Consider the following 25,227-nt stretch of genomic DNA (forward strand, 5'->3'; position numbering starts at 1 on the left):
TGCTGGCAGACATCAAGAGATGGGCCCTATGTGAGAGTGCCCCTTGTCCTGCAAGTAGAAAAGTAATCCAGCAAGAACAGAGTGAGCAAGAACTTTTCTCTCTGATGTGATAAGTTGTTGCTTTTAATTTACAGAGAGATTTCATACCAGATGAGCCTTCTTGTAGCCTGAAGAGGGGCAGCAGTCCACCTCACAAGCTCAGGAGTCTCCCACGCCATCACATCATGCAGGCAGCAGTATTTCAGCCACCGTGCTGCACCTCCTCTTTCTTTTCCTAGAGATGAAGGTGCCCACCTTTGCCCACTTCCCTTCATTCCCACCATGTGGGATAAAGGAACCCCAGACTGAGAGAAGCCATCCCTTTTCCCCTAATTTCTGTAACACACTCCCTCTGAGACAGCGACATGGGTTTTGCACCTGTGTCATGCTCTGTTCCTCGGGTGCAAGCCACCATGGCGCCCATGCTTGGTTGCGAGGTCATTCCAGACATGGCATCCACCGCGACGTCCACAATGTCAGCCCCTGCGGCAGCACAAGCCAGCATGGAAGCCACACCAGCCCCGGAGGTGTCATGGGTGTGGATGTGCAAGGGGACGCTGGGGAAGTGTTGGCGCAGTGCTCCCACCAGCAGAGAGGAGGCCTGTGGCTTCAGGACGCCAGCCATGTCCTGCAAGAGAGAGAGGGGGGGGAGAGTGAGGGGGTGGGGGGGCACACAGGCATGCAGCAGCAAGGGGGCAACCAGCGAGGTGCGAGCTCATCTGAAGGCTCCAAAATTTACTTTGAAGCTCAGTCCAGCTCTCTCCCAGTTTCAAACTGCTTATTAGGCTCATTTGAAAAGGAAAGTTGTGCATTTCTAACAGGAAAAGTGCATTTTTTGGTATTTTTTCAGAAGTGTTCACTTCCTCCCATCGAATAAAACACCAACATGCTTTTTTTTTCAATGCGCATTTCAAAGTGCACACTTAAAAAGAAATATGCATTTTTTTGAACGGAACCACAAATTTGGGAGTTTGTAAATATTTGTCCCCCAAAGTGTTCCTGTTCGTGTTTTTGTTTGGGACTGTGAATGGGGTCGTGTTCGCAGGGTTTGCAAACAGAAACAAAATTCTCATACATCGCTGGCCTGTACAGCAGCCACTGCTGGGGAAATGGGGGGAAGGGTGGGGAGGTCAAGGACAGGGCTGGCTGGGCCTTTGCTAAGGGAGGAGGCGCAGGCAGGATGAGAGGGGGCAAATGGGAAGGTGGGGGGGGAGGAGCCACAGAGACAATTACAGATGCAGCAGCAACCAAAACAGAGCTAGGGGAGGGATGGGCATTGGACCCTCAGTGATGGGAGGTCCAGACCTTTCTAGGCCAGAGGGTTCCTGTTCTTGGATTCTCTGTGTTCCCCTCTTCCTCCTCTTCCCTCTCTGACTTTCTTGGCAGCTGCACCAAGAGATTCAAGCATCTCCCTCATATTTCTTCTTGTCTGCTTCCTGATTATCAGCAGCAATGGGAAAATAATATTCTGTTTCAGTGTGAGGAGTAATTAAATTGATTTCCTGCCAAGCGCTTGCACAATATACAGGGTTGTCTTATGAAAAGCAAAAATGTTACACCCATATACATCCCCCTAGCCTCAGACCCATGCCTTGTTTTACCTTGATGGCCAAGATATGGGTTCCAGCTTTGACCAGCTCCTCAGCCAGGTTGATGTAATAATCTAGGGTGTACTTTGTCCGGCTGGGATCAGCCACATCCCCTGTGTAGGAGATGGCTGCCTCCACCACACCTCCGGCCTGCCCAGCTGCCTCCATTCCCAGCAGCATGTTGGGGAGGTAGTTGAGGGAGTCAAATACTCGGAAGATGTCCATGCCGTTCTCCTTGGCCACTTGGCAGAATCTGAAGAAATAAAATGCAGGATTAGAGAGGTGGAAGGGTTGGGGCGGGGGGTGGGGGCAGGCAAAGGGACACTCTCACTTCCCACCCCCAACCAAAGAAGAGACTGAGCCACAGCCAGCCCCTTCATCTGAAGAAACAAGGGGACGGAGGGATGGAGAGGCTGCCATGAAGGAGAGGCGGGCTGCCAACCAGTAAGCTAATTGTGGCTAATAGTGATTTATTTATCCTTGCAGGGCATGGCTTTTAAATTTCTGATCTATTTATTCTCTCTCCTCTTTAGGTGTTGAATTAGGTTAGTTTATTTGTACTGTTTTATTTGAAATTATGTATATTGCTATTTCTGTTATGCCTTTATCTACAAACACTGTGGCTGTTTCTAATTGTTTCTACTGTGTTTTTATATTGTTACATTTAAATGTTCCTTTGATATATTTGTTATATTTGTTTGATATATTTGTTATATATAATTGAGCGGCTTCGGGACAATTTTTGGAAAAGTGGCAGACAAATGATGATGATGATGATGATGATGAAGAAGAAGCTAAAAACTTTTCTTTTTTCTAAAGTTTATAAAATTTGATTTTGATCTTACTTTTATACTGTTAGTTTTACTCTACCCTGTGCCTGTTTGGTGCATTCTCTTCCCCTTCTTATTGATTTATTATGATGCTATTAGAATGTAAGCCTATGCGGCAGGGTTTTGCTATTTTATTATTTTACTCTGTACAGCACCATGTACACTGATGGTGCAATAATAATAATAATAATAATAATAATAATAATAATAATAATTGGTGAATGGAAGCTGCAGGACTGTTCTCAGATGTCAGAAAAATCCAGGATTTGCTAAGAAATTTCAAGATTTGATAAGAATTCAGCATTCCAACAATTCCTCCCCCCCAAAAAAAGTTTCCTGTGCAATGCTGGGGTTAATGGGAATTGCATTTCAGGGACATCTGAAGGATCACACGTTCCCCATCCCTGCCTAAGAGTAGAAGCAAAATTAAGGGTGGAAGCATGTAGTGAAATTTCAAATCTGAGGAGCAAGGTGGGGGGTGCCTGAGAAAGAATTTAACTGGTTACAAGTCAGCACTTCACTACATATATCTCCCCCCCACCCCCCGGCCACAAATTCCAAGTCGTTAAAAAAATCTTGCAGAACTTACTTGAAGACAGAGTTGTCTGGGTAGTTGGTGTAACCCACAGCATTGGCCCCTCTCAGCAGCATCTGGAATGGGACGTTGGGGATGAGCTCTCGGAGCTCCTGCAGCCGACGCCAAGGGCACTCATACAGGAAGCGCATGGCGACATCAAAGGTGGCACCTGAGGGCACAAGGGAAGAGAGGGAAGAGGAGCCTCAGCTAAACATCTGGAGTGGAGGCTCATGGGCCAGAGTTGTGTAAAATGCCATGTTCCAGCCTCCACAAATGGTGGCAAAGAGGGTGCTGCCTGAGGCACAGCAGTAAATGCCCCCCACCCCCGCTAACCCATGTCAAGGTGCATCCCCAAAGGCAGCCATCTCTTTTTGGTACATGAACTCCCCACTGTTTTGAGCTGATAGTGCAATTCAGATCTCCCCCCTCCCCCACACACACCATTTTTCTTCCCTCTGTCTTACCAGTAAGCATAGCATTGATGCAACCTTTATGGCCAGTGTAGATGTGGTATGAAGAATTTGGTGCATCTACAACCACAGTATTTTGGGTTGCAACCAATTATATAGGATTATAGAGCCAGTGTGGTGTAGTGGCTAAAGTGTTGGGCTGGGAGTCGGGAGATCTGGGTTCTAGTCCCCACTCAGCCATGGAAACCCACTGGGTGACTTTGGGCCAGTCACACACTCTCAACCCAACCCACCTCACAGGGTTGTTGTTGTGATGATAAAATGGAGAGGAGGAGGAGGAGGAGGAGGAGGATTATGTACACTGCCTTGGGTTCCTTGGAGGAAAAAAGGCGAGATATAAATGCAATAATGAGTTGCATTTATGAATATGAGCCAACAGTGCGATATGGCTGCAAGAAAGGCAAATGCTATTTTGGGCTGCATTAACAGAAGTACAGCTTCCAAATCACGTGAGGTACTTGTTCCTCTCTATTCAGCCCTGGTTAGGACTCATCTAGAGTATTGCCTCCAGTTCTGGGCTCCACAAGTCAAGGACGCAGACAAGCTGGAGCGTGTTCAGAGGAGGGCAACCAGGATGATCAGGGGTCTGGAAACAAAGCCCTATGAAGAGAGACTGAAAGAACTGGGCATGTTTAGCCTGGAGAAGAGAAGATTGAGGGGAGACATGAGAGCACTCTTCAAATACTTAAAAGGTTGTCACACAGAGGAGGGCCAGGATCTCTTCTCGATCCTCCCAGAGTGCAGGACACAGAATAATGGACTCAAGTTAAAGGAAGCCAGATTCCAGCTGGACATCAGGAAAAACTTCCTGACTGTTAGAGCAGTGCGACAATGGAATCAGTTACCTAGGGAGGTTGTGGGCTCTCCCACACTAGAGGCCTTCAAGAGGCAGCTGGACAAGCATCTGTCGGGGATGCTTCAGGGTGGATTCCTGCATTGAGCAGGGGGTTGGACTCGATGGCCTTGTAGGCCCCTTCCAACTCTGCTATTCTATGATTCTATAATAAAATAAATAAATTATATAGGTCAGTGAATCTATATAAATCTTTCACCTCCCATTTTGCAAACTGCTTAAATCTGTCTCCACAAAAAAAGTTGATAACATAAAAAAGCAATCACAAGGGAGGGAGACAACATCAAACTTTTATTCCATGATTGCCAAGTATGCATCATAATATTTAAAAAGGGGTTGTCTATCACTGAACTTGATTTTAAATATTAATCTCTAAATTCTTCTTCCTGGTTCCTGGGTATTTTCATATTAATCCATTATTTAGTTTGATCATCACAAAAAGGGCGAATTAATTTTTCAGCTGAAATATTGAGATAATGTGGGAATTCCCAGGCCTCCCCTGTTTTACTTTCTTCCTATAAAATGTTTCAATTGAACCCTGTTTTAAAACAGTGTTTTAAAATGTAAAAACACTAATTGCCATTTTTAAAGTATTTGCTCAGGTAAAATAAGAAGTAATGTTTGAAATAATTTCATTTATTTGACATAATGTTGTCCACCACTTCAAGACTAAATTGGACCATTTCAAATTTTGTTTAATTTATTTATTTTAATATAGTTAGTAATTCAGTTTTATCACATTTGACAGGTCAACTGCTATAATTACCCCTAAATACTTCCCCCTTGGGTGGAATTCTACGGATTGCCCCATTGCTGCTTGGAAGACTCTGAATTCAGAGGATTCCGAGATTCCTATGCCTGTCGAGCTGAAGCCAGCAGTGTGGGAGAACTGGCGGAGGCAACCTTTGCCTCCCCGACCTCTGATCTCCTATATTTTCACCAGATAGGCTTTTAAGTGCATCGACTCGGAGTCCTTTGGAGGGCGGGAAAAGGAGACTCATCTGATCTCATTGTTTGATCGGGAAACCTCCGTTGTGGACTGTGGGAATGCTGTGGACATAATATATCTTGTCTTCAGCAAAGCTTTTGACAAAGTGCCCCATGATATTATAATTTGTAAACCACCCAGAGAGCTTCGGCTATGGGGCGGTATATAAATTTAATAAATACATAAATAAATAATTAAATAAATAGCTAAAAGTGGGCTTGATGGAACAACTATTAGGTGGATCCACAGTTGGCTACAGAATCGGACTCAAAGAGTGCTTATCAATGGAACCTTCTCAAACTGGGGGGAGGTAACGAGTGGGGTACTGCAGGGCTCAGTCCTGGTCCCAGATGCTCTTCACATTTTTATTAATGACTTGGACAAGGAGGTGCAGGGAACGCTCATCAAATGTGCAGATGACACAAAATTGGGTGGCATAGCTAATACCCTGGAAGACAGAAACAAACTTCAAATTGATCTTGATAGGCTGGAGTGTTGGGCTGAAAACAACAGAATGAAATTTAATAGGGATAAATGCCAAATTCTACATTTAGGAAATAGAAACCAAAGGCACAGTTACAAGATGGGGGATACTTGGCTCAGCAATACTACAAGTGAGAAGGTTGTAGATCACAAGCTGAATAAAAGCCAAGAGTGTGAAGTGGCTTCAAAAAAAGCAAATGCAATTTTGGGCTGCATTAATAGAAGTATAGCTTCCAAATCACACGAGGTACTGGTTCCCCTCTGTTTGGCCCTGGTTAGGCCTCATCTTGAGTATTGTGTCCAGTTCTGGGCAACACACTTCACACCACACTCCCAGAGTGCAGGACACGGAATAATGGGCTCAAGTTAAAGGAAGCCAGTTTCCAGCTGGACATCAGGAAAAACTTCCTAGCTATTAGAACAGTACGACAATAGAATCAGTTACCTAGGGAGGTTGTGGGCTCTCCCACACTAGAGGCAGCTGGACAACCATCTGTCAGGGATGCTTTAGGGTGGATTCCTGCACTGAGCAGGGGGTTGGACTCGATGGCCTTGTAGACCCCTTCCATCCCTGCTATTCTATGATTCAGGATGCAGACAAGCTGGAGCGTGTTCAGAGGAGGGCAACCAGGATGATCAGGGGTCTGGAAACAAAGCTCTATGAGGAGAGACTGAAACAAGTGGGCATGTTTAGCCTGGAGAAGAGAAGATTGAGGGGAGACATGCTAGCACTCTTCAAATACTTGAAAGGTTGTCACACACAGGAGGGCCAGCATCTCTTCTCGATCATCCCAGAGTGCAGGTCACGGAGTAATGGGCTCAAGTTTCAGGAGGCGAGATTCCGGCTGGACATCAGGAAAAACTTCCAGCAGTATGACAATGGAATCAGTTACCTAGGGAGGTTGTGGGCTCTCCCATACTAGAGGCCTTCAAGAGGCAGCTGGACAGCCATCTGTCGGGGATGCTTTAGGGTGGATTCCTGCATTGAGCAGGGGGTTGGACTGCTTGTAGGCTCCTTCCAACTTTACTATTCTATGATTCTTTGAGGCTGGAGGAGGTTCAGAACAGATTGCCATCCTGGCTGCATTAGCCTTCTCTGCTCCTGATCCAGCAGAATACCCGCTTTGCCACCTCTCCGAGAGCGTTGGAGAAGCGGATGCACTGGCTGCAGTAGGTCATGGATCGGATCTCCAACTCCACTTCCGAGGTCAGAAGGGATGCTTGCCCGGGACAATAGGATTGCTCTCTTATTCTCCCTGATTTCTTTCCCTAAAAGTAATTGCTTTCCATTATTCATGTTTATACATAAGCTGCTGTATTTTTCATTGGAATTAGAATTTTTCATTTGAATTGCATTTGAATTCCCACTGCTTGTCCAAAGTATTACTTTCAAGGTTATCGTTAATCCCCTAATAGGATTTGATAATATTAAAATTATATTGTCTACATATTAATCAGCTTTGGCTGTGAATTAACTTGAATCCTTTCTATCAATGGATCTGTAAGGTTTCAACAGAAAAAGTAAAAAGTATTGGGGACAGAGGGCAATTTTGTATGGTTTCCTAGTTAATCTTAATTGGTGGGTTATCTATTCCATTTGTTCTGACTACCGTTTTATTTTGAAAATTGAGAAAGACAAATACTGAAAGCCATCTCCCATCACTGTATGCTTGCTCAAGACACTCTACCTAATCAAAAGCTTTAGCTGCAACAAATTATGTTATGGAATAAGACTTTCTGCTCATTTTCACGCAATGGTGAACTACACTGAGGCCGTTGCTAGACCAGGGTTTAGCCTGGTACGAGGCCTGGGCTCATCCCTGTGCGTCCAGATGACACACAGGGGATCCCAGGCACAGGCAAGGGTCAAACCTCCCTGGCCCCAGGGTAGTTACCTCCCTGGCCCCAGTTGGCAGCGCTTGTGGCCTGGTATTTCCCGCTGTCTCAGGCTGAGCCAGAGACCGCAGGCGTGTAAACCGGTCCGCCGCTTTTCCCATCTACCGCAATTACTCGCAAGTAGCCGGGAAAAGCGGTGGACGGCGTGCAGCACTCCACAGGAGCATTGCGGCCATCAGGGCGGGGGGGGAGATCGGGGGGGGGGGAATCGGAGCCATGGGGGATGGGGGGAACCAGAGATCGCAGGGGATGGGGGGGAATCGGAGCCATGGGGGATGGGGGGGACCGGAGATCACGGGCGATGGGGGGGAATCGGAGATCGCAGGGGATGGGGGGGGAACTAGAGATCACGGGGGATGGGGGGAACCAGAGATCGCGGGGGATGGGGGGAACCAGAGATCGCGGGGGATGGGGGGGAACCAGAGATTGCGGCGGGGAATCATGGCCAGGGTGGGGAAATCGGGGGGGGGCGGGGAACCCTGTTTTTAATTTTAAAAAATCTACCTTAGTCACTGGTGCGCTTTAAGATATTAAAAAAATGGCCGACATGACAGGGCTTTCCTTTAACCCGTCACGTCGGACGTGTGGATAGGAGCGACAGCCCACGCTACTTCTAGCGCGGGCTGGCCCCTCCACATGCCCGGATTTTAAGGTAGGTCTAGCAGGGCCCTGAGTGTTCTTATATATTAAACCCTTCTAATAAAACTGAATTGATATTGTGGAGCTATTTATACATCTTTGTGCTAGAGAGGTATATAAATAACCACAATATCAGTATCTTTGGATCATGATTTAATAACATAATAAAATTATATATCAGCCTTTTCAAACTTTCCATTGTAACTCCGAGATTTGGGGATTGTGATGGTTAGTCCCTGGCTAGGTCAGACCCCATTGGCATATATGTGACATTAGGATTTTTTTGTCCAACACGCATCATTTTTCACTTGTTTACACTGAACCTTATTTGACATTTTGATGCCCATTGTCAGAGTTTGGAGAGATCCTCTGGGAGTTCTTTGCCATTTTTGTTTAAGTTTTAACCACTCTGCTGTTATCAGGAATTTGGTGATAACTGTTCATGTCTAACTCCAAATCATTTATCAACAAATTAAAAAGTGAGATCCCACTGTTTATTTCCCTCCTTTGTGAGAATTGACCAACTATTCCTACTCTCTCACTGTAAAGAATCAGTGCAAAATTCCTAGTAACCCAGTAGGATGTAGTTATGGATGAGTTGAAATTCCAAGTGAAATTGAGATTTACAGAAGACAAATGGTCCCTGAAGCCCACTTAATATACCATATTTTCACTTCTTGAGGTAAAATGCACCATCATGATCTGTACCACTTTTTTCTTCCTATGACATGTCAGAACAGAGGGACAGTCATCTGGTTGCCAAGGGGAGTGTGTTTGGGGTTGGGGAAAAGCCCATTCTTTGCAGCTTGATTCTGCTGCCACCCCCACCCCCACCCCACCTGACGGACATCACCATCAGCTGACCAGCCTCTCCTTCCTAACAGGTATTAAGGGCCAAGCTGCTAGGGTCAGCGCCTCTGCGCACGTCTCTGAGTCACACTTAGCATCGCAATGGAAAGAAGCAGAGGAAAGAAGACACCAGTCCTGCTACCTTTGGTTAACAACCAGATTAATAGCAGCAAGTTGTAGCATTTTATCTCATTTTATTTTATTATTTGTAAATTAGGAAAGGGTTTAATGTACAGGGATGCTTTAGGGTGGATTCCTGCATTGAGCAGGGGGTTGGACTCGATGACCTTGTAGGCCCCTTCCAACTCTGCTATTCTATCATTCTATGATTCTATTTTTAAATATGTCCCTGGGGAGCTTAGGGGGGCAAGGGGGTGCTCACATAGCTGTGGCCATGGGTAAGGGGAGGTATGGCGATGGCGGAATAACAGGCCAGATGAGAAGAGGGGCTAGATTTCTTACAGCTATCCCCTCTTCTGGTTTCCCCCCCAACCAGATGGTTCCTGGCAGCCTTACCAGCTTGCCCTCGGGTTTGGTTGTGCTTCTGCTGAACGCCAGGTCGGTCCAAAATAAAACCTCCCTCATCCATGATTTGATCATGGATTACTCACCCAGCTCTGCCCTCCTGGGTACTCAGTGCAGCACCAGCACCGACTTGAGGGCCGGGGAGGGGGGGTTGCCGTGGTCTATAGGAATACAATCTCCCTCTCTAGGCTTCCTGTTCAGCCGAGTGCTGCTCTGGAGTGTTTGTACTTTGTGTTGGGTACACGAGACAGATTAAGGATTCTGCTGGTGTACCGTCCACCCCGCTGCCCCACAGTCTCCCTGCCTGAGCTGATGGAGGTTGGCTCGGATCTGGTGTTGAGGACCCCCAGGATGGTGGTTCTGGGGAATCTCAACCTCCATGCTGAGGCTCCTGTATCCGGGGTGGCTCAGGACTTCATGGTCACCATGACAACCATGGGGCTGTCTCAACATGTCATCGGCCCAACGCATGGAAAGGGACACACACTTGACTTGGTTTTCTCGACTGGGCAGGAGGAGGATGGTCTGAAAGTAGGGGAATTAACATCTACCCCCTTGTCATGGTCAGATCACTTTCTATTGAGGTTTAGACTTTTGGCAGCTTTTCCCCTCTGCAAGATGGGGGGCCTATTAAAATGGTCTGCCCCTGGAGGCTAATGGACTCCGATGGATTCCAGAGGGCTCTGGGGGATTTTCTTGCTGGTATGGTTGGTGCTTCTGTTGATGTTGCTCTGTGGAATGCAGAGATGACTCGGGCGGTTGACATGATCGCGCCCAAGCGTCCTCTCCCTCTGAGCAGAGCCCGGTCAGCTCCTTGGTATACACCTGAGCTGAGGGCAATGACGCAAGAGGGAAGACGGCTAGAACGCAGGTGGAGGAAAACGCGTGCTGAGTCTGATCGAACACGTGTTAGAGCTCACTATCGAGCCTACTCTGTGATGGTGAGGATGGCAGAGACAGTTCTTTTCCACCAGCATTGCATCTTCTCAGTGTCATCCAGCGGAGCTTTTCTGTGTGGTTCATGGCCTGTTACACCCTGGGCCAGGGCGAGAGATGGCGGAACTCTCGGTAGCATGCTGCGACAAATTTGCACGGCACTTTGAAGATAAAGTTGCTTAGATTCGTCATGAATTGGACACCACACTGAATGCAGCTCCACTAGTAGAGGCGTTCAGAGCGCCGTCCAGTTTAGTTTTATTGGATGAGTTTCAGTTATTGAAGCCCGAGGATGTGGACAAGGTGCTTGGCCAAGTCTGGTCAACCACCTGTGTGCTTGACCCTTGACCTTCATGGCTCATTAAATCAAATAAGGAGGGGATCACCGGCTGGTTCCAGGAGGTTGTAAATGCCTCCTTGAGAGAGGGAGTGGTGCCAGCCTCTTTAAAAGAGGCAGAAATCAGACCACACCTGAAGAAGCCTAACCTGGACCTGGAGGATGTTAACAACTACAGGCCAGTGGCTAAGATCCTCTTCCTGGGCAAGGTGCTTGAGCAGGTGGTTGCAGGACAACTCCAGGCACTCTTGAATGAAACGGATTATCTAGATCCATTTCAATCAGGTTTCAGGCCTGGTTTTGGAACGGAAACTGCCTTGGTCACCCTGTGGGATGACCTCTGTCGGGAGAGGGACAGGGGGAGTGCGACCCTGTTGGTTCTCTTGGACCTCTCAGTGGCTTTTTATACCATCGACCATGGTATCCTTCTGGATAGGTTGTCTGAGCTGGGAGTTGGAGGCACTGCGTTGCAGTGGTTCCGCTCCTACTTGGATGGCCGATTCCAGAAGGTGGTGCTGGGGGATTATTGCTCTGTGCCGTGGCACCCCGTTCCACAGGGCTCTATTTTATCCCCTATGCTGTTTAACATATACATGAAGCCGCTGGAGGAGGTTATCCGGAGATGTGGACTGAGGTGTCATCAATATGCGGATGATACCCAGCTCTACCTTTCCTTTTCATCAAAATCAGGTGAGGCAGTGGCTGTTCTGAACCAGTGCCTGGGCACGGTAATGGACTGGATGAGGGCTAACAAACTGAGACTCAATCTAGACAAGATGGCGGGTGGTTCATCTGTCTGGCGAGGTGATGTTTGCCCCGTCCTGGACACTGTTGCACTCTCCCTAAAGGATCGGGTCCGTCGTCTGGGGGTGCTCTTGGATCCAGAACTGTCACTTGAGGCACAGGTGAACTCAGTGGCAAAGAGCACCTTTTATCAGCTTAGGCTGATATACAAACTGCGCCCTTATCTGGACGGAGATAGCCTAGATACAATTATCCATGCTCTGATAACCTCTTGTTTGGATTACTGCAATGCGTTATATGTAGGGCTGCCTTTGAAAACGGTCCAGAAACTTCAGCTGGTACAAAACAGGGCAGCATGGCTACTAACAGGGACTGGCCGACGAGACCACATCATGCCAGTCCTTTTCTAGCTTCATTGGCTGCCAGTCCAGGTCCGGGCCTGATTCAAAGTGCTGGTATTAACATTTAAAGCACTAAACGGCTTGGGGCCAGGCTATCTGAAGGAACGCCTCCTCCCGTATGTACCTGCCCAGACCCTAAGGTCATCCTCAGGGGTCTTTCTCTGCAAGCCCCTAACAAAGGAAGTGAGGCAGGTGGCTACCAGGAGGAGCAGGGCCTTCTCTGCTGTGGCACCCTGGCTGTGGAATGAGCTCCCTAAGGAGGTTCGCTTGGCACCTACATTATATGCCTTTAGACGCCAGGTGAAGACCTTTTTATTCTCCCAGCATTTTAACAGCCTATAATAAATTTTAACTTGGTGTTTTAAATTTGTAATTTTGCATTGCTCCTTTTTTTATCTGTTGAGCTTTTATTTTGTATTTTATATTTTTGTGAACCGCCCAGAGAGCTCCGCCTATTGGGCAGTATAGAAATGTAATCTATATAAATAACAATGAAAAAGACCGTTCGTTACTGTCGTTATATCTCCGAAAGTTCTTCACCGATTGCTTTGAAATTTTGACACAGCGTTGCGTTCGAATACGCGAGCGTTGTTATGTAACTATGTTCCATATGGGGTCAAAGGTTTGTCTTAAAATCGAAGAAATAGGCCTCCTCAAAACCAGTCCTGCTGATCATTGTGACATCACCAACCAGTAGCCCAATCCGCTGCCTCTGCCTCCTCTATTTGCATGTACTCTCGCAATTGGCTGAGTGAATATAGATGTCACACCTGTGACAGTTACACATTCTGAAGAAAGGTAACTGCCAGGAGTTTCCGCTAACCTCCTCACCGTAAAAACATCCTTTTTAAAAAATCAAACAATTTGCTTTACTTCATCCAAATAATGCCTCACAGAAGATCACACTTAGGTTGTCGTACTCGCAGAGCGGAAGCACTGCGACGAGAAATTGCAAATCAGACTGAGGAAGAACAGGTATCAGCAAACGAGAGAAAAAGAAAAAGAATGCCTCAAATACTTGCCAAGGAATCAGGCAAGCAACGTTCAGCCAGACTTGAGGATGCACGATTGCGAGCACGGCAATCGCGTTCTACAGCTTCAGATCTGCTTTGTTCTCAACAGAATGAACGCGACAGGCTGAGAGTGGCTAAAAGACGTCAACGAGAAACAGCACATCAGCGTCAAACACGACTCCGTGGTAAACAATCACATGATTACAATCGCCTTGCATTCCGGTACAACCCAGCTGATGATTATAGTTTGAGGCGGCATGTTCTCATCGGCACTATGACTGAAGTGTGTCCTTATTGCAAGGCTCTTAAATTTAATGGAGAAACAAAAGGAATGTGCTGCGCTGCTGGAAAAATTAAACTGCCTCAACTTGGACAACCACCAGAGCCATTACAAACTTTGCTTGCCGGATATATCGCAGAATCAAAGCATTTCCTATCTAACATCAGGAAATACAACTCATGCTTCCAAATGACGTCGTTTGGCGCAGAAATCATCACAGCTCCATTTATGCCAACTTTCAAAGTCAAAGGACAAATTTATCATGAAGCCGGCTCCTTCCTTCCGTTTCAAGATAGTCAAAATAAATTCCTACAAATGTATTTCATTGGTGATGGCAATGATGAATTGAATGCACGCTGCGGAATTTATACCGGCATAAAAAGGTCCATCGTTTCAAAACTGCAACAGCTACTTCACGAAAAAAACAATTTAGTACGTTTGATCAAAACAGCAATTGACATGATGCCATCTGATACACACAAGATTGTTATTCATGCTGACAAAACGCCTGCTGGAGAACATGTGCGAAGATTCAATGCTCCAACTATAGACGAAGTGGCAATTGTTATAGTCGGAGATCAATCTTGACAGGACCTTTCAAAGGTGAAGATGTCCTCATTCCTCGCATTCCTATGATTCCAACAGATATGCCATTTCAATTTAAGAGATTGCAATTCCCAATTCGATTGGCGTTTGCAATCACCATCAACAAAGCTCAGGGCCAATCTTTAGAATTGTGCGGTTTAGATCTAGACACAGATTGCTTCTCACATGGACAATTATATGTTGCGTGTTCTAGTCGGCAAACCAGACAATATGTATATCTACACAGACAATGGAACAACTAAAAATATTGTATATCCACAAGCATTGTGAAATTAAACATGTTAGAAACATCCGCTTTGTCTTTTCTTTCTTTTCAATTTAACCAGACTGAGCCACAGCAACGCGTGGCAGGGTACAGCTAGTCTATATAAATAAAAATGAAAAAGACCGTTCGTTACTGTCGTTATATCTCCGAAAGTTCTTCACCGATTGCTTTGAAATTTTGACACAGCGTTGCGTTCGAATACGCGAGCGTTGTTATGTAACTATGTTCTATATGGGGTCAAAGGTTTGTCTTAAAATCGAAGAAATAGGCCTCCTCAAAACCAGTCCTGCTGATCATTGTGACATCACCAACCAGTAGCCCAATCCGCTCCCTCTGCCTCCTCTCCTATTTGCATGTACACTCACAATTGGCTGAGTGAATATAGATGTCACACCTGTGACAGTTACACGTTCAGAAGAAAGGTAACTGCCATGAGTTTCCACTAACCTCCTCACCATAAAAAAAAACCTTTTTAAAAAACCAAACAAAGTGCTTTACTTCATCCAAATAATGCCTCGCAGAAGATCACACTTAGGTTGTCGTACTCGCGGAGCGGAAGCACTGCGACGAGAAATTGCAAATCAGACTCAGGAAGAACGGGCTTCAGCAAATGAGAAAAAAAGAAAAAAAATGGCTCAAATACGTGCCAAGGAATCAACCAAGTAACGTTCAGCCAGACTTGAGGATGCGAAACAGACGTTATATCTCCAAAAGTTCTTCACCGATTGCTTTGAAATTTTGACACAACATTGCATTCGAATACGCGAACGTTGTTATGTAACTATGTTCTATATGGGGTCAAAAGTTTGTCTTAAAATCGAAGAAATAGGCCTCCTCAAAACCAGTCCTGTTGATCATTGTGACATCGCCAACCAGTAGGCCAATCCACTGCCTCTGCGTCCTCTCCTATTTGCATGTTCTCTCACAATTGGCTGAGTGAATATAGATGTCACACCTGTGACAGTTACACGTTCTGAAGAAAGGTAACTGCCAGGAGTTTCCGCTAACCATCTCACTGTAAAAACATCCTTTTTTAAAAACCAAACAATCTGCTTTACTTCATCCAAATAATGCCTCGCAGAAGATCACACTTAGGTTGTCGTACTCGCAGAGCGGAAGCACTGCGACGAGAAATTGCAAATCAGACTGAGGAAGAACGGGCATCAGCAAACGAGAAAAAAAGAAAAAGAATGCCTCAAATACATGCCAAGGAACCAGGCAAGCAACGTTCAGCCAGACTTGAGGATGCACGGTTGCGAGCACGGCAATCGCGTTCTACAGCTTCAGATCTGCTTTGTTCTCAACAGAATGAACGCGACAGGCTGAGAGTGACTGAAAGACATCAACGAGAAACAGCACATCAGTGTCAAACACGACTCCGTGGTAAACAATCACATGATTACAATCGCCTTGCCTTCCGGTACAACCCAGCTGATGATTATAGTTTGAGGCGGCATGTTCTCATCGGCACTATGACTGAAGTGTGTCCTTATTGCAAGGCTCTTAAATTTAATGGAGAAACAAAAGGAATGTGTTGCGCTGCTGGAAAAATTAAACTGCCTCAACTTGGACAACCACCAGAGCCATTACAAACTTTGCTTGCCGGATATACCGCAGAATCAAAGCATTTCCTATCTAACATCAGGAAATACAACTCATGCTTCCAAATGACGTCGTTCGGCGCAGAAATCATCACAGCTCCATTTATGCCAACTTTCAAAGTCAAAGGACAAATTTATCATGAAGCCGGCTCCTTCCTTCCGTTTCAAGATAGTCAAAATAAATTCCTACAAATGTATTTCATTGGTGATGGCAATGATGAATTGAATGCACGCTGCGGAATTTATACCGGCATAAAAAGGTCCATCGTTTCAAAACTGCAACAGCTACTTCACGAAAAAAACAATTTAGTACGTTTGATCAAAACAGCAATTGACATGATGCCATCTGATACACACAAGATTGTTATTCATGCTGACAAAACGCCTGCTGGAGAACATGTGCGAAGATTCAATGCTCCAACTATAGACGAAGTGGCAATTGTTATAGTCGGAGATCAATCTTGACAGGACCTTTCAAAGGTGAAGATGTCCTCATTCCTCGCATTCCTATGATTCCAACAGATATGCCATTTCAATTTAAGAGATTGCAATTCCCAATTCGATTGGCGTTTGCAATCACCATCAACAAAGCTCAGGGCCAATCTTTAGAATTGTGCGGTTTAGATCTAGACACAGATTGCTTCTCACATGGACAATTATATGTTGCGTGTTCTAGTCGGCAAACCAGACAATATGTATATCTACACAGACAATGGAACAACTAAAAATATTGTATATCCACAAGCATTGTGAAATTAAACATGTTAGAAACATCCGCTTTGTCTTTTCTTTCTTTTCAATTTAACCAGACTGAGCCACAGCAACGCGTGGCAGGGTACAGCTAGTCTATATAAATAAAAATGAAAAAGACCGTTCGTTACTGTCGTTATATCTCCGAAAGTTCTTCACCGATTGCTTTGAAATTTTGACACAGCGTTGCGTTCGAATACGCGAGCGTTGTTATGTAACTATGTTCTATATGGGGTCAAAGGTTTGTCTTAAAATCGAAGAAATAGGCCTCCTCAAAACCAGTCCTGCTGATCATTGTGACATCACCAACCAGTAGCCCAATCCGCTCCCTCTGCCTCCTCTCCTATTTGCATGTACTCTCACAATTGGCTGAGTGAATATAGATGTCACACCTGTGACAGTTACACGTTCAGAAGAAAGGTAACTGCCATGAGTTTCCACTAACCTCCTCACCATAAAAAAAAACCTTTTTTAAAAACCAAACAAAGTGCTTTACTTCATCCAAATAATGCCTCGCAGAAGATCACACTTAGGTTGTCGTACTCGCGGAGCGGAAGCACTGCGACGAGAAATTGCAAATCAGACTCAGGAAGAACGGGCTTCAGCAAATGAGAAAAAAAGAAAAAAAATGGCTCAAATACGTGCCAAGGAATCAACCAAGTAACGTTCAGCCAGACTTGAGGATGCGAAACAGACGTTATATCTCCAAAAGTTCTTCACCGATTGCTTTGAAATTTTGACACAACATTGCATTCGAATACGCGAACGTTGTTATGTAACTATGTTCTATATGGGGTCAAAAGTTTGTCTTAAAATCGAAGAAATAGGCCTCCTCAAAACCAGTCCTGTTGATCATTGTGACATCGCCAACCAGTAGGCCAATCCACTGCCTCTGCGTCCTCTCCTATTTGCATGTTCTCTCACAATTGGCTGAGTGAATATAGATGTCACACCTGTGACAGTTACACGTTCTGAAGAAAGGTAACTGCCAGGAGTTTCCGCTAACCATCTCACTGTAAAAACATCCTTTTTTAAAAACCAAACAATCTGCTTTACTTCATCCAAATAATGCCTCGCAGAAGATCACACTTAGGTTGTCGTACTCGCAGAGCGGAAGCACTGCGACGAGAAATTGCAAATCAGACTGAGGAAGAACGGGCATCAGCAAACGAGAAAAAAAGAAAAAGAATGCCTCAAATACATGCCAAGGAACCAGGCAAGCAACGTTCAGCCAGACTTGAGGATGCACGGTTGCGAGCACGGCAATCGCGTTCTACAGCTTCAGATCTGCTTTGTTCTCAACAGAATGAACGCGACAGGCTGAGAGTGACTGAAAGACATCAACGAGAAACAGCACATCAGTGTCAAACACGACTCCGTGGTAAACAATCACATGATTACAATCGCCTTGCCTTCCGGTACAACCCAGCTGATGATTATAGTTTGAGGCGGCATGTTCTCATCGGCACTATGACTGAAGTGTGTCCTTATTGCAAGGCTCTTAAATTTAATGGAGAAACAAAAGGAATGTGTTGCGCTGCTGGAAAAATTAAACTGCCTCAACTTGGACAACCACCAGAGCCATTACAAACTTTGCTTGCCGGATATACCGCAGAATCAAAGCATTTCCTATCTAACATCAGGAAATACAACTCATGCTTCCAAATGACGTCGTTCGGCGCAGAAATCATCACAGCTCCATTTATGCCAACTTTCAAAGTCAAAGGACAAATTTATCATGAAGCCGGCTCCTTCCTTCCGTTTCAAGATAGTCAAAATAAATTCCTACAAATGTATTTCATTGGTGATGGCAATGATGAATTGAATGCACGCTGCGGAATTTATACCGGCATAAAAAGGTCCATCGTTTCAAAACTGCAACAGCTACTTCACGAAAAAAAAAATTAGTACGTTTGTTCAAAACAGCAATTGACATGATGCCATCTGATACACACAAGATTGTTATTCATGCTGACAAAACGCCTGCTGGAGAACATGTGCGAAGATTCAATGCTCCAACTATAGACGAAGTGGCAATTGTTATAGTCGGAGATCAATCTTGACAGGACCTTTCAAAGGTGAAGATGTCCTCATTCCTCGCATTCCTATGATTCCAACAGATATGCCATTTCAATTTAAGAGATTGCAATTCCCAATTCGATTGGCGTTTGCAATCACCATCAACAAAGCTTAGGGCCAATCTTTAGAATTGTGCGGTTTAGATCTAGACACAGATTGCTTCTCACATGGACAATTATATGTTACGTGTTCTAGAGTCGGCAAACCAGACAATATGTATATCTACACAGACAATGGAACAACTAAAAATATTGTATATCCACAAGCATTGTGAAATTAAACATATTAGAAACATCCGCTTTGTCTTTTCTTTCTTTTCAATTTAACCAGACTGAGCCACAGCAACGCGTGGCAGGGTACAGCTAGTAAATAAATAAATAAATAAATAGGCAATGTGGGTACAATCCCGCCTCCTGAGGCATGGTAGAGTACAGGTCCAGGTGCTGTGGCAATGTTTCCTACATAACAGGTGAAGTTTGAAGCTCCCCTTGCCATGAAACATCAAGGGTGGGCGGACATCCAACTGGGGATAGACATTGTGGGGAAATTGGTCCCTTTTTAAACTCGCCGGATTTCCTCAGAGCCCCCAACTTTGCGAGCTGAGCTGTGGACTATTTCCCGGAATCCGGGAAGTTTTCTTGATGTTTTTTCTTCTTAAAGCAACATTTACTCAAACTGAGGCAACAATTCACATGACTTGCACAATTTTCGGCTGTAATTTATTCAAACAGCAGCTGTAATATGTATATGTTGCACAAATTTCACCTGTAATTTGTGCAAAGTTGCAGGCAAAATTTACAGTTACCATTTGCGCAAATTACACAAATTACAGCTGGAATTTGCACATATAGTTGCTGGTAATCCATGAGCTGGCCTGACTCAATCTGCATCAAGTCAGTAAGCAAACATCAAACATCAAACATCAGCCATCCTTCACAGCTTCAAAAAATGGCTGAGAACATAATGTGGCTGTATCAGCTCAGCCCTAGTTTTAATGCAGGCAAAGACAGAATCCAGTTTAAAATCTGTCTCTCACCTAAATTCCACCGCTAAAAAATGGGAGGAAGCTCACATCTTCTCCATACTTTATGGGAACGGACCAAAAAAAGGAGCCAAAAAGCTAGCCAGGCCTAATCTCCACCCCGTCCCTTAATTCTGACAATACCAAAACCTCTGAGAGAAGAGAAAAGCAGCACATCCTTATTCTAAACACCGAACCAGGCCACTATGGCCACCAGCTAAACTGAGGGCAAGCCTTTGGAGTTCCTCTCACCTCCCCAGTTCTCAATGCTAAAGAGGTTGCTGAAGTTGTGGGACACAAACGGGGAGATCCTCTTTAGGTCATGGGTGCGGACGCGGGTGGCCAGCAGAGACTGGTGAGCATCCCGGAAGGTGGTGTCCATCAAGAGCAAGCCCCGGTGGTGGCGAATGGCTTTGGCAAATCCCAAAGGGCCCTCACGAAGAAGGACATCCCGGAAACCTGTTGGTGGTTGACCTATTGCAAAAACATGACAGGACACAATGAAAAGTTAGGCATGGGGTGCATAAGGTAGGCAAAGATAAGTTTTTTCCCCATCTCCCAGGACTAATTGGCTGGGATGTTGAGACAGACAAAAGAAATCTCTTCTCCACACAATGGGTGGGTCCCACCCGTTCAGGCAAAACTCACGACCTGCCATCCTTTGCTACATCAGCAGCCCTTTTACTATTGGTCTGCCGAGTTTTCTGGGTGCATCTTGCTTTTGTCAGCTCCCAAGATAAACTTTTCCAGTATCTCCCTCACCCCTCGGCAGATTGCTTTATCAATAAAAATGGTAAACTCTGACATGCACTTCTGTTTTTTAAATCTTTGTCTTCTTTGTTTGGGGTTAGGGCGCTGCTTTCATTATCTGCCCAAGAAATGGGCTTTGCTCTTGTCCCTTACTCCCCACCCAGCTCTCTAAAAGTGGTAGAGGCAGCTGTTACTCACTGTTCCTTTCTCTGCCCCTCCCTCGATGCTCCACCCCTCCCCAGAGAAGTAGCTTCAGTTCTGGCTTCCTCCTCACCTGCTCACTCCCTCAAGCAGCTTTCGTTCCCCCACATCTACTGTACAAGACCCCGAGAATTGGTGTTATTTGTTCCTCAGTCCTCCTATTTCCCACCCTCTGTGGTCTGAGAAGAGCATTTCTGTCACCCTCCCTGCTTTGTTCCCACCTCTCCCCCCATTCCTCACCCGCTCCCCCACCCTGCTCTGGTCTCTGACAGCCCTGTTGTGGTTTGAGTGGTTTGAGTTCAGGCTCATGTCTCACCTGCTTGGCCCACCCACACTTCCTTTTAGCCAGAGAATGCTGTTTCACCCAGCCGCCCACCCATCCAAACCACTCCCCGAGAACATGAGCAACATTTTCTACTCAAGCCTCCCTCCTCACCTGGTATGCCAGCCACTCTCTCAGCCAGGTTTCACCCCCACCCCTAAGTGCCCTGTGAACCAATTCCCTAGCTTTTATATCTATAATTCTTTATATCCTATAAAGCATGCTCCAGGCACTCCTTTGTCATGGTCAAATCATTTTCTGTTGAGGTTTAGACTCTCAGCGGCTTTTCCTCTCTGCAAGGGTGGGGGGCCTATTAAAATGGTTCACCCCCAGAGGATAATAGACTGTAATGGACTCCAGAGAACTCTGGGGATTTTCTTGCTAGTATGGTTGGTGCTTCTGCTGAAACCCAGGTTGCTCTGTGGAATGCAGAGTTGACTCGGGCAGTTGACACAATCGTGCCCAAGCGCCCTCGCCCTCTCAGCAGAGCCCGGCCAGCTCCTTGGTACACACCTAAGCTGAGGGCAATGAAGCAAGAGGGTAGATGGCTAGAATGCAGGTGGAGGAAAACTCGTGCTGAGTCTGATCAAACATGGGCTAGAGCTCATTACTGAGCCTACTCTGTGGTGGTGAGGATGGCAAAGAGACAGTTCTTTTCCACCAGCATTGTGTCTACTCAGCATTGCATTTTCCCAGCAGAGCTTCTCCAGGTGGTTCATGCCCTATTACATTTTAGGCCAGGGTGAGAGATGGTGGAACACTTGGTAGCATGCTGTGATGAGTTTGCATGGCACTTTGAAGATTAAGTTGCTCAGTTTCGTCATGATTTATTATTATTATTTTATTATTTATTTATTTATTATTGGACATGACGCTTAATGCCGTCCTACTAGTAGAGATTTTCAGAGCACCGTCCGGCCCAGTTTCACTGGATGAGTTTAAGTTATTGAGGCCCCAGGATGTGTGCTTGACCCTTGACCCTTATGGCTCATCACATCAAATGCGATTATAAGCCTAATGAGAAAAGGAGTGCAGGATGGGTGGGAGTATTTAAAAAAGGAAATTTTAAAGGCACAGTTACAAACAATTCCAACAAGGAGAAAAGATAGAAGACAACAGAGGAAACCAATGTGGCTCCACAAAAAGCTTTGAGATGACCTGAAAACAAAAAATGATACATATAGGAAGTGGAAGGAAGGCCAGGCTACAAAAGAAGAGTACAGACAACTGGCGCAGAAGTGCCGAAATGGCGTCAGGAAGGCTAAAGCTGTGAATGAGCTGAGATTAGCAAGGGATGCTAAAAGCAATAAAAACGCTTTCTTCAGATACGTGAGTAGTAAAAGACAGAGGAAAGAAATGGTGGTTCAACTGCTTAATGAGGATGGCAAATTGATAACTGATGACAAAGAAAAGGCTGAAGTGCTCAATTCCTACTTTGCCTCAGTCTTCTCCCAAAAGCGGGTCTATGACCCCCCTGGAAAAAGTGAAGCAGAAGTTGAGGGGGCAGGATTGCAATTTGAGATTGATAAACAAATGGTCAAAGAACACCTAATTTCCTTGAATGAGTTCAAATCTCCAGGGCCCGATGAACTGCATCCTAGAGTAATGAAGGAGCTAGCGGAAGAACTCTCAGAACTTTTGTCTATTATCTTTGCAAAATCATGAAAGACGGGTGAGGTGCCGGACGACTGGAGGAGGGCTAACGTTATCCCTATCTTCAAAAAGGGCAAAAAGGAGGAACCTGGGAACTACAGACCAGTCAGTCTGACATCCATCCCTGGGAAAATTCTGGAGCAGATTATAAAGAAGTCAATCTGTAAACACCTTGAAATCAACGCAGTGATTACTAGAAGCCAACATGGATTTGTCAGGAACAAATCCTGTCAGACTAATTTGATCTCATTTTTTGATAGGATAACCTCCCTTGTGGACTGTGGGAATGCTGTGAACGTCATATATCTTGACTTCAGCAAAACTTTTGACAAAGTGCCCCATGATATTCTGATTAACGAGCTAGCTAAAAGTGGGCAAGATGGAACAAGTATTAGGTGGATCCACAGTTGGCTATAGAATCGGATTCAAAGAGTACTTATCAAACCTTCTCAAACTGGGGAGAGGCAACAAGTGGGGTGCCGCAGGGCTCAGTCCTGGGCCCAGTGCTCTTCAACATTTTTATTAATGATTTGGACGAGGAGGTGCAGGGAACGCAAATCAAATTTGCAGATGACACAAAATTGGGTGTGATAGCTAATACCCTGGAAGACAGAAACAAACTTCATAGAATCATAGAATCATAGAATAGCAGAGTTGGAAGGGGCCTACAAGGCCATCGAGTCCAACCCCCTGCTCAATGCAGGAATCCACCCTAAAGCATCCCTGACAGATGGTTGTCCAGCTGCCTCTTGAATGCCTCTAGTGTGGGAGAGCCCACAACCTCCCTAGGTAGCTGATCTTGTGATCATTCAAAGTGATCATTCAAAGTGATCTTGATAGGCTGGAGTGCTGGGCTGAAAACAACAGAATGAAATTTAATAGGGATAAATGCCAAATTCTATACCTATGAAAAAGAAACGACAATGGAACCAGTTACCTAGGGAGGTTGTGGGCTCTCCCACACTAGAATCATTCAAGAGGCAGCTGAGCAACCATCTGTCAGGGATGCTTTAGGGTGGATTCCTGCATTGAGCAGGGGGTTGGACTCGATGGCCTTGTAGGCCCCTTCCAACTCTGCTATTCTATGATTCTATGGAACCAAATGCACAGTTACAAGATGGGGGATACTTGGCTCAGCAATACTACAAGCAAGAAGGATCTAGGATTTGTTGTAGATCACAAGCTGAATATGAGCCAAGAGTGTGATGCAGCTGCAAAAAAAGCAAATGCTATTTGGGGCTGCATTCATAGAAGAATAGCTTCCAAATCACATGAGGTACTGGTTCCTCTCTATTCTGCACTGATTAGGCCTATTAAAGTATTGCATCCAGTTCTGGGCACCACACTTCAAGAAGGATGCAGACAAGCTGAAGAGTGTTCAGAGGAGGGGAACAAGGATGATCAGGGTCTGGAAACAAAGCCCTATGAGAGACTGAAAGAACTGGGCATGTTTAGCTTGGATAAAGGAAGATTAAGGGGAGACATGATAACATTTTTCAAATACTTGAAAGGTTGTCGCACAGAGGGCCAGGATCTCTTCTTAATCATCCCAGAGTGCAGGACAGTAATGGGCTCAAGTTACAGGAAGCCAGATTCTGGTTGGACATCAGGAAGAACTTCCTGACAGTTAGAGCAATACAACAATGGAACCAATTAATTAGGGAGTTGTGGGCTCTCCCATACTAGAGGCCTTCAAGAGGCAGCTGGACAACCATCAGTCAGGTAGGCTTTAACGTAGCAGGGGGTTGGACTCAATGGCCTTAGAGGCCCCTTCCAACTCTACTATTCTTTGATTCTATGATCTCCGGCTGGGTCCAGGAGGTTGTAAATGCCTCCCTGAGACAGGTAGTGGTGCCGGCCTCTTTAAAAGAGGTGGTAATAAGACCACTTCTGAAAAAGCCCAACCTGCATAGGCCTAAACTTTATAGGCCGGTGGCTAAGATCCTCTTCCTGGACAAGGTGCTTGTGCGGATGGTTGCAGGACAACTCCAGGCACTCTTGAATGCAACGGATTATCTAGTTCCATTTCAATCAAGCTTCAGGCCTAGTTTTGGAATGGAATCTGCCTTGGTTTCCCTGTGGAATGACCTTTACCGGGAGAGCAACAGGATTCTCTTGGACCTCTCAGCGGCTTTTGATACTATCAACCACGGTATCCTTCTGGATAGGTTGTCTGGGCTGGGCTTTGGAGTGGTTCCCCTCCTACTTGGATGGCTGATTCCAGAAGGTGGTGCTGCGGGACTATTGTTCTGTGCCATGGCACCTAGGCCATGGGGTTCCACAGGGCTATATTTTATCCCCTATGCTATTCAACATTTACATGAAGCCACTGGGAGAGATTATCTGGAGATGTGGGCTGAGGTGTCACCACTATGCGGATGACACTAAGCTTTACCTCTCCTTTTCATCAATCCCAGCATCAAATAGTCAGGGTCCAGTCCAAGGTCAGGATAAGTCCAGGCAAGGTCAAGGAGCTGGAATGCAAGCGAAGAAGGCAAGGCACCAATAACAATAGTTGCTTCCAGCAACT

At 45.5% G+C, this 25,227-nt stretch overlaps 1 protein-coding gene across 5 annotated transcripts in view; it reads right to left on the bottom strand.

The window, feature by feature from the left end:
- The window catches only part of PC (pyruvate carboxylase), a 333,949-nt gene that overhangs the window by 19,734 nt on the left and 288,988 nt on the right, over positions 1–25,227 (bottom strand). For all 5 annotated transcript variants that reach the window (XM_063146129.1, XM_063146127.1, XM_063146128.1 and 2 more), the window contains 4 exons: positions 20,024–20,245; positions 3,048–3,204; positions 1,641–1,881; positions 418–667 (listed from right to left, as the gene is read on the bottom strand). In XM_063146129.1, coding sequence (XP_063002199.1) covers positions 418–667; positions 1,641–1,881; positions 3,048–3,204; positions 20,024–20,245 — 870 coding nt within the window. The remainder of the gene's footprint in view (positions 1–417; positions 668–1,640; positions 1,882–3,047; positions 3,205–20,023; positions 20,246–25,227) is intronic.

This window comes from Elgaria multicarinata, chromosome 21 (genome assembly GCF_023053635.1).
Source record: "Elgaria multicarinata webbii isolate HBS135686 ecotype San Diego chromosome 21, rElgMul1.1.pri, whole genome shotgun sequence".
Taxonomy (NCBI): Eukaryota; Metazoa; Chordata; class Lepidosauria; order Squamata; family Anguidae; genus Elgaria; species Elgaria multicarinata.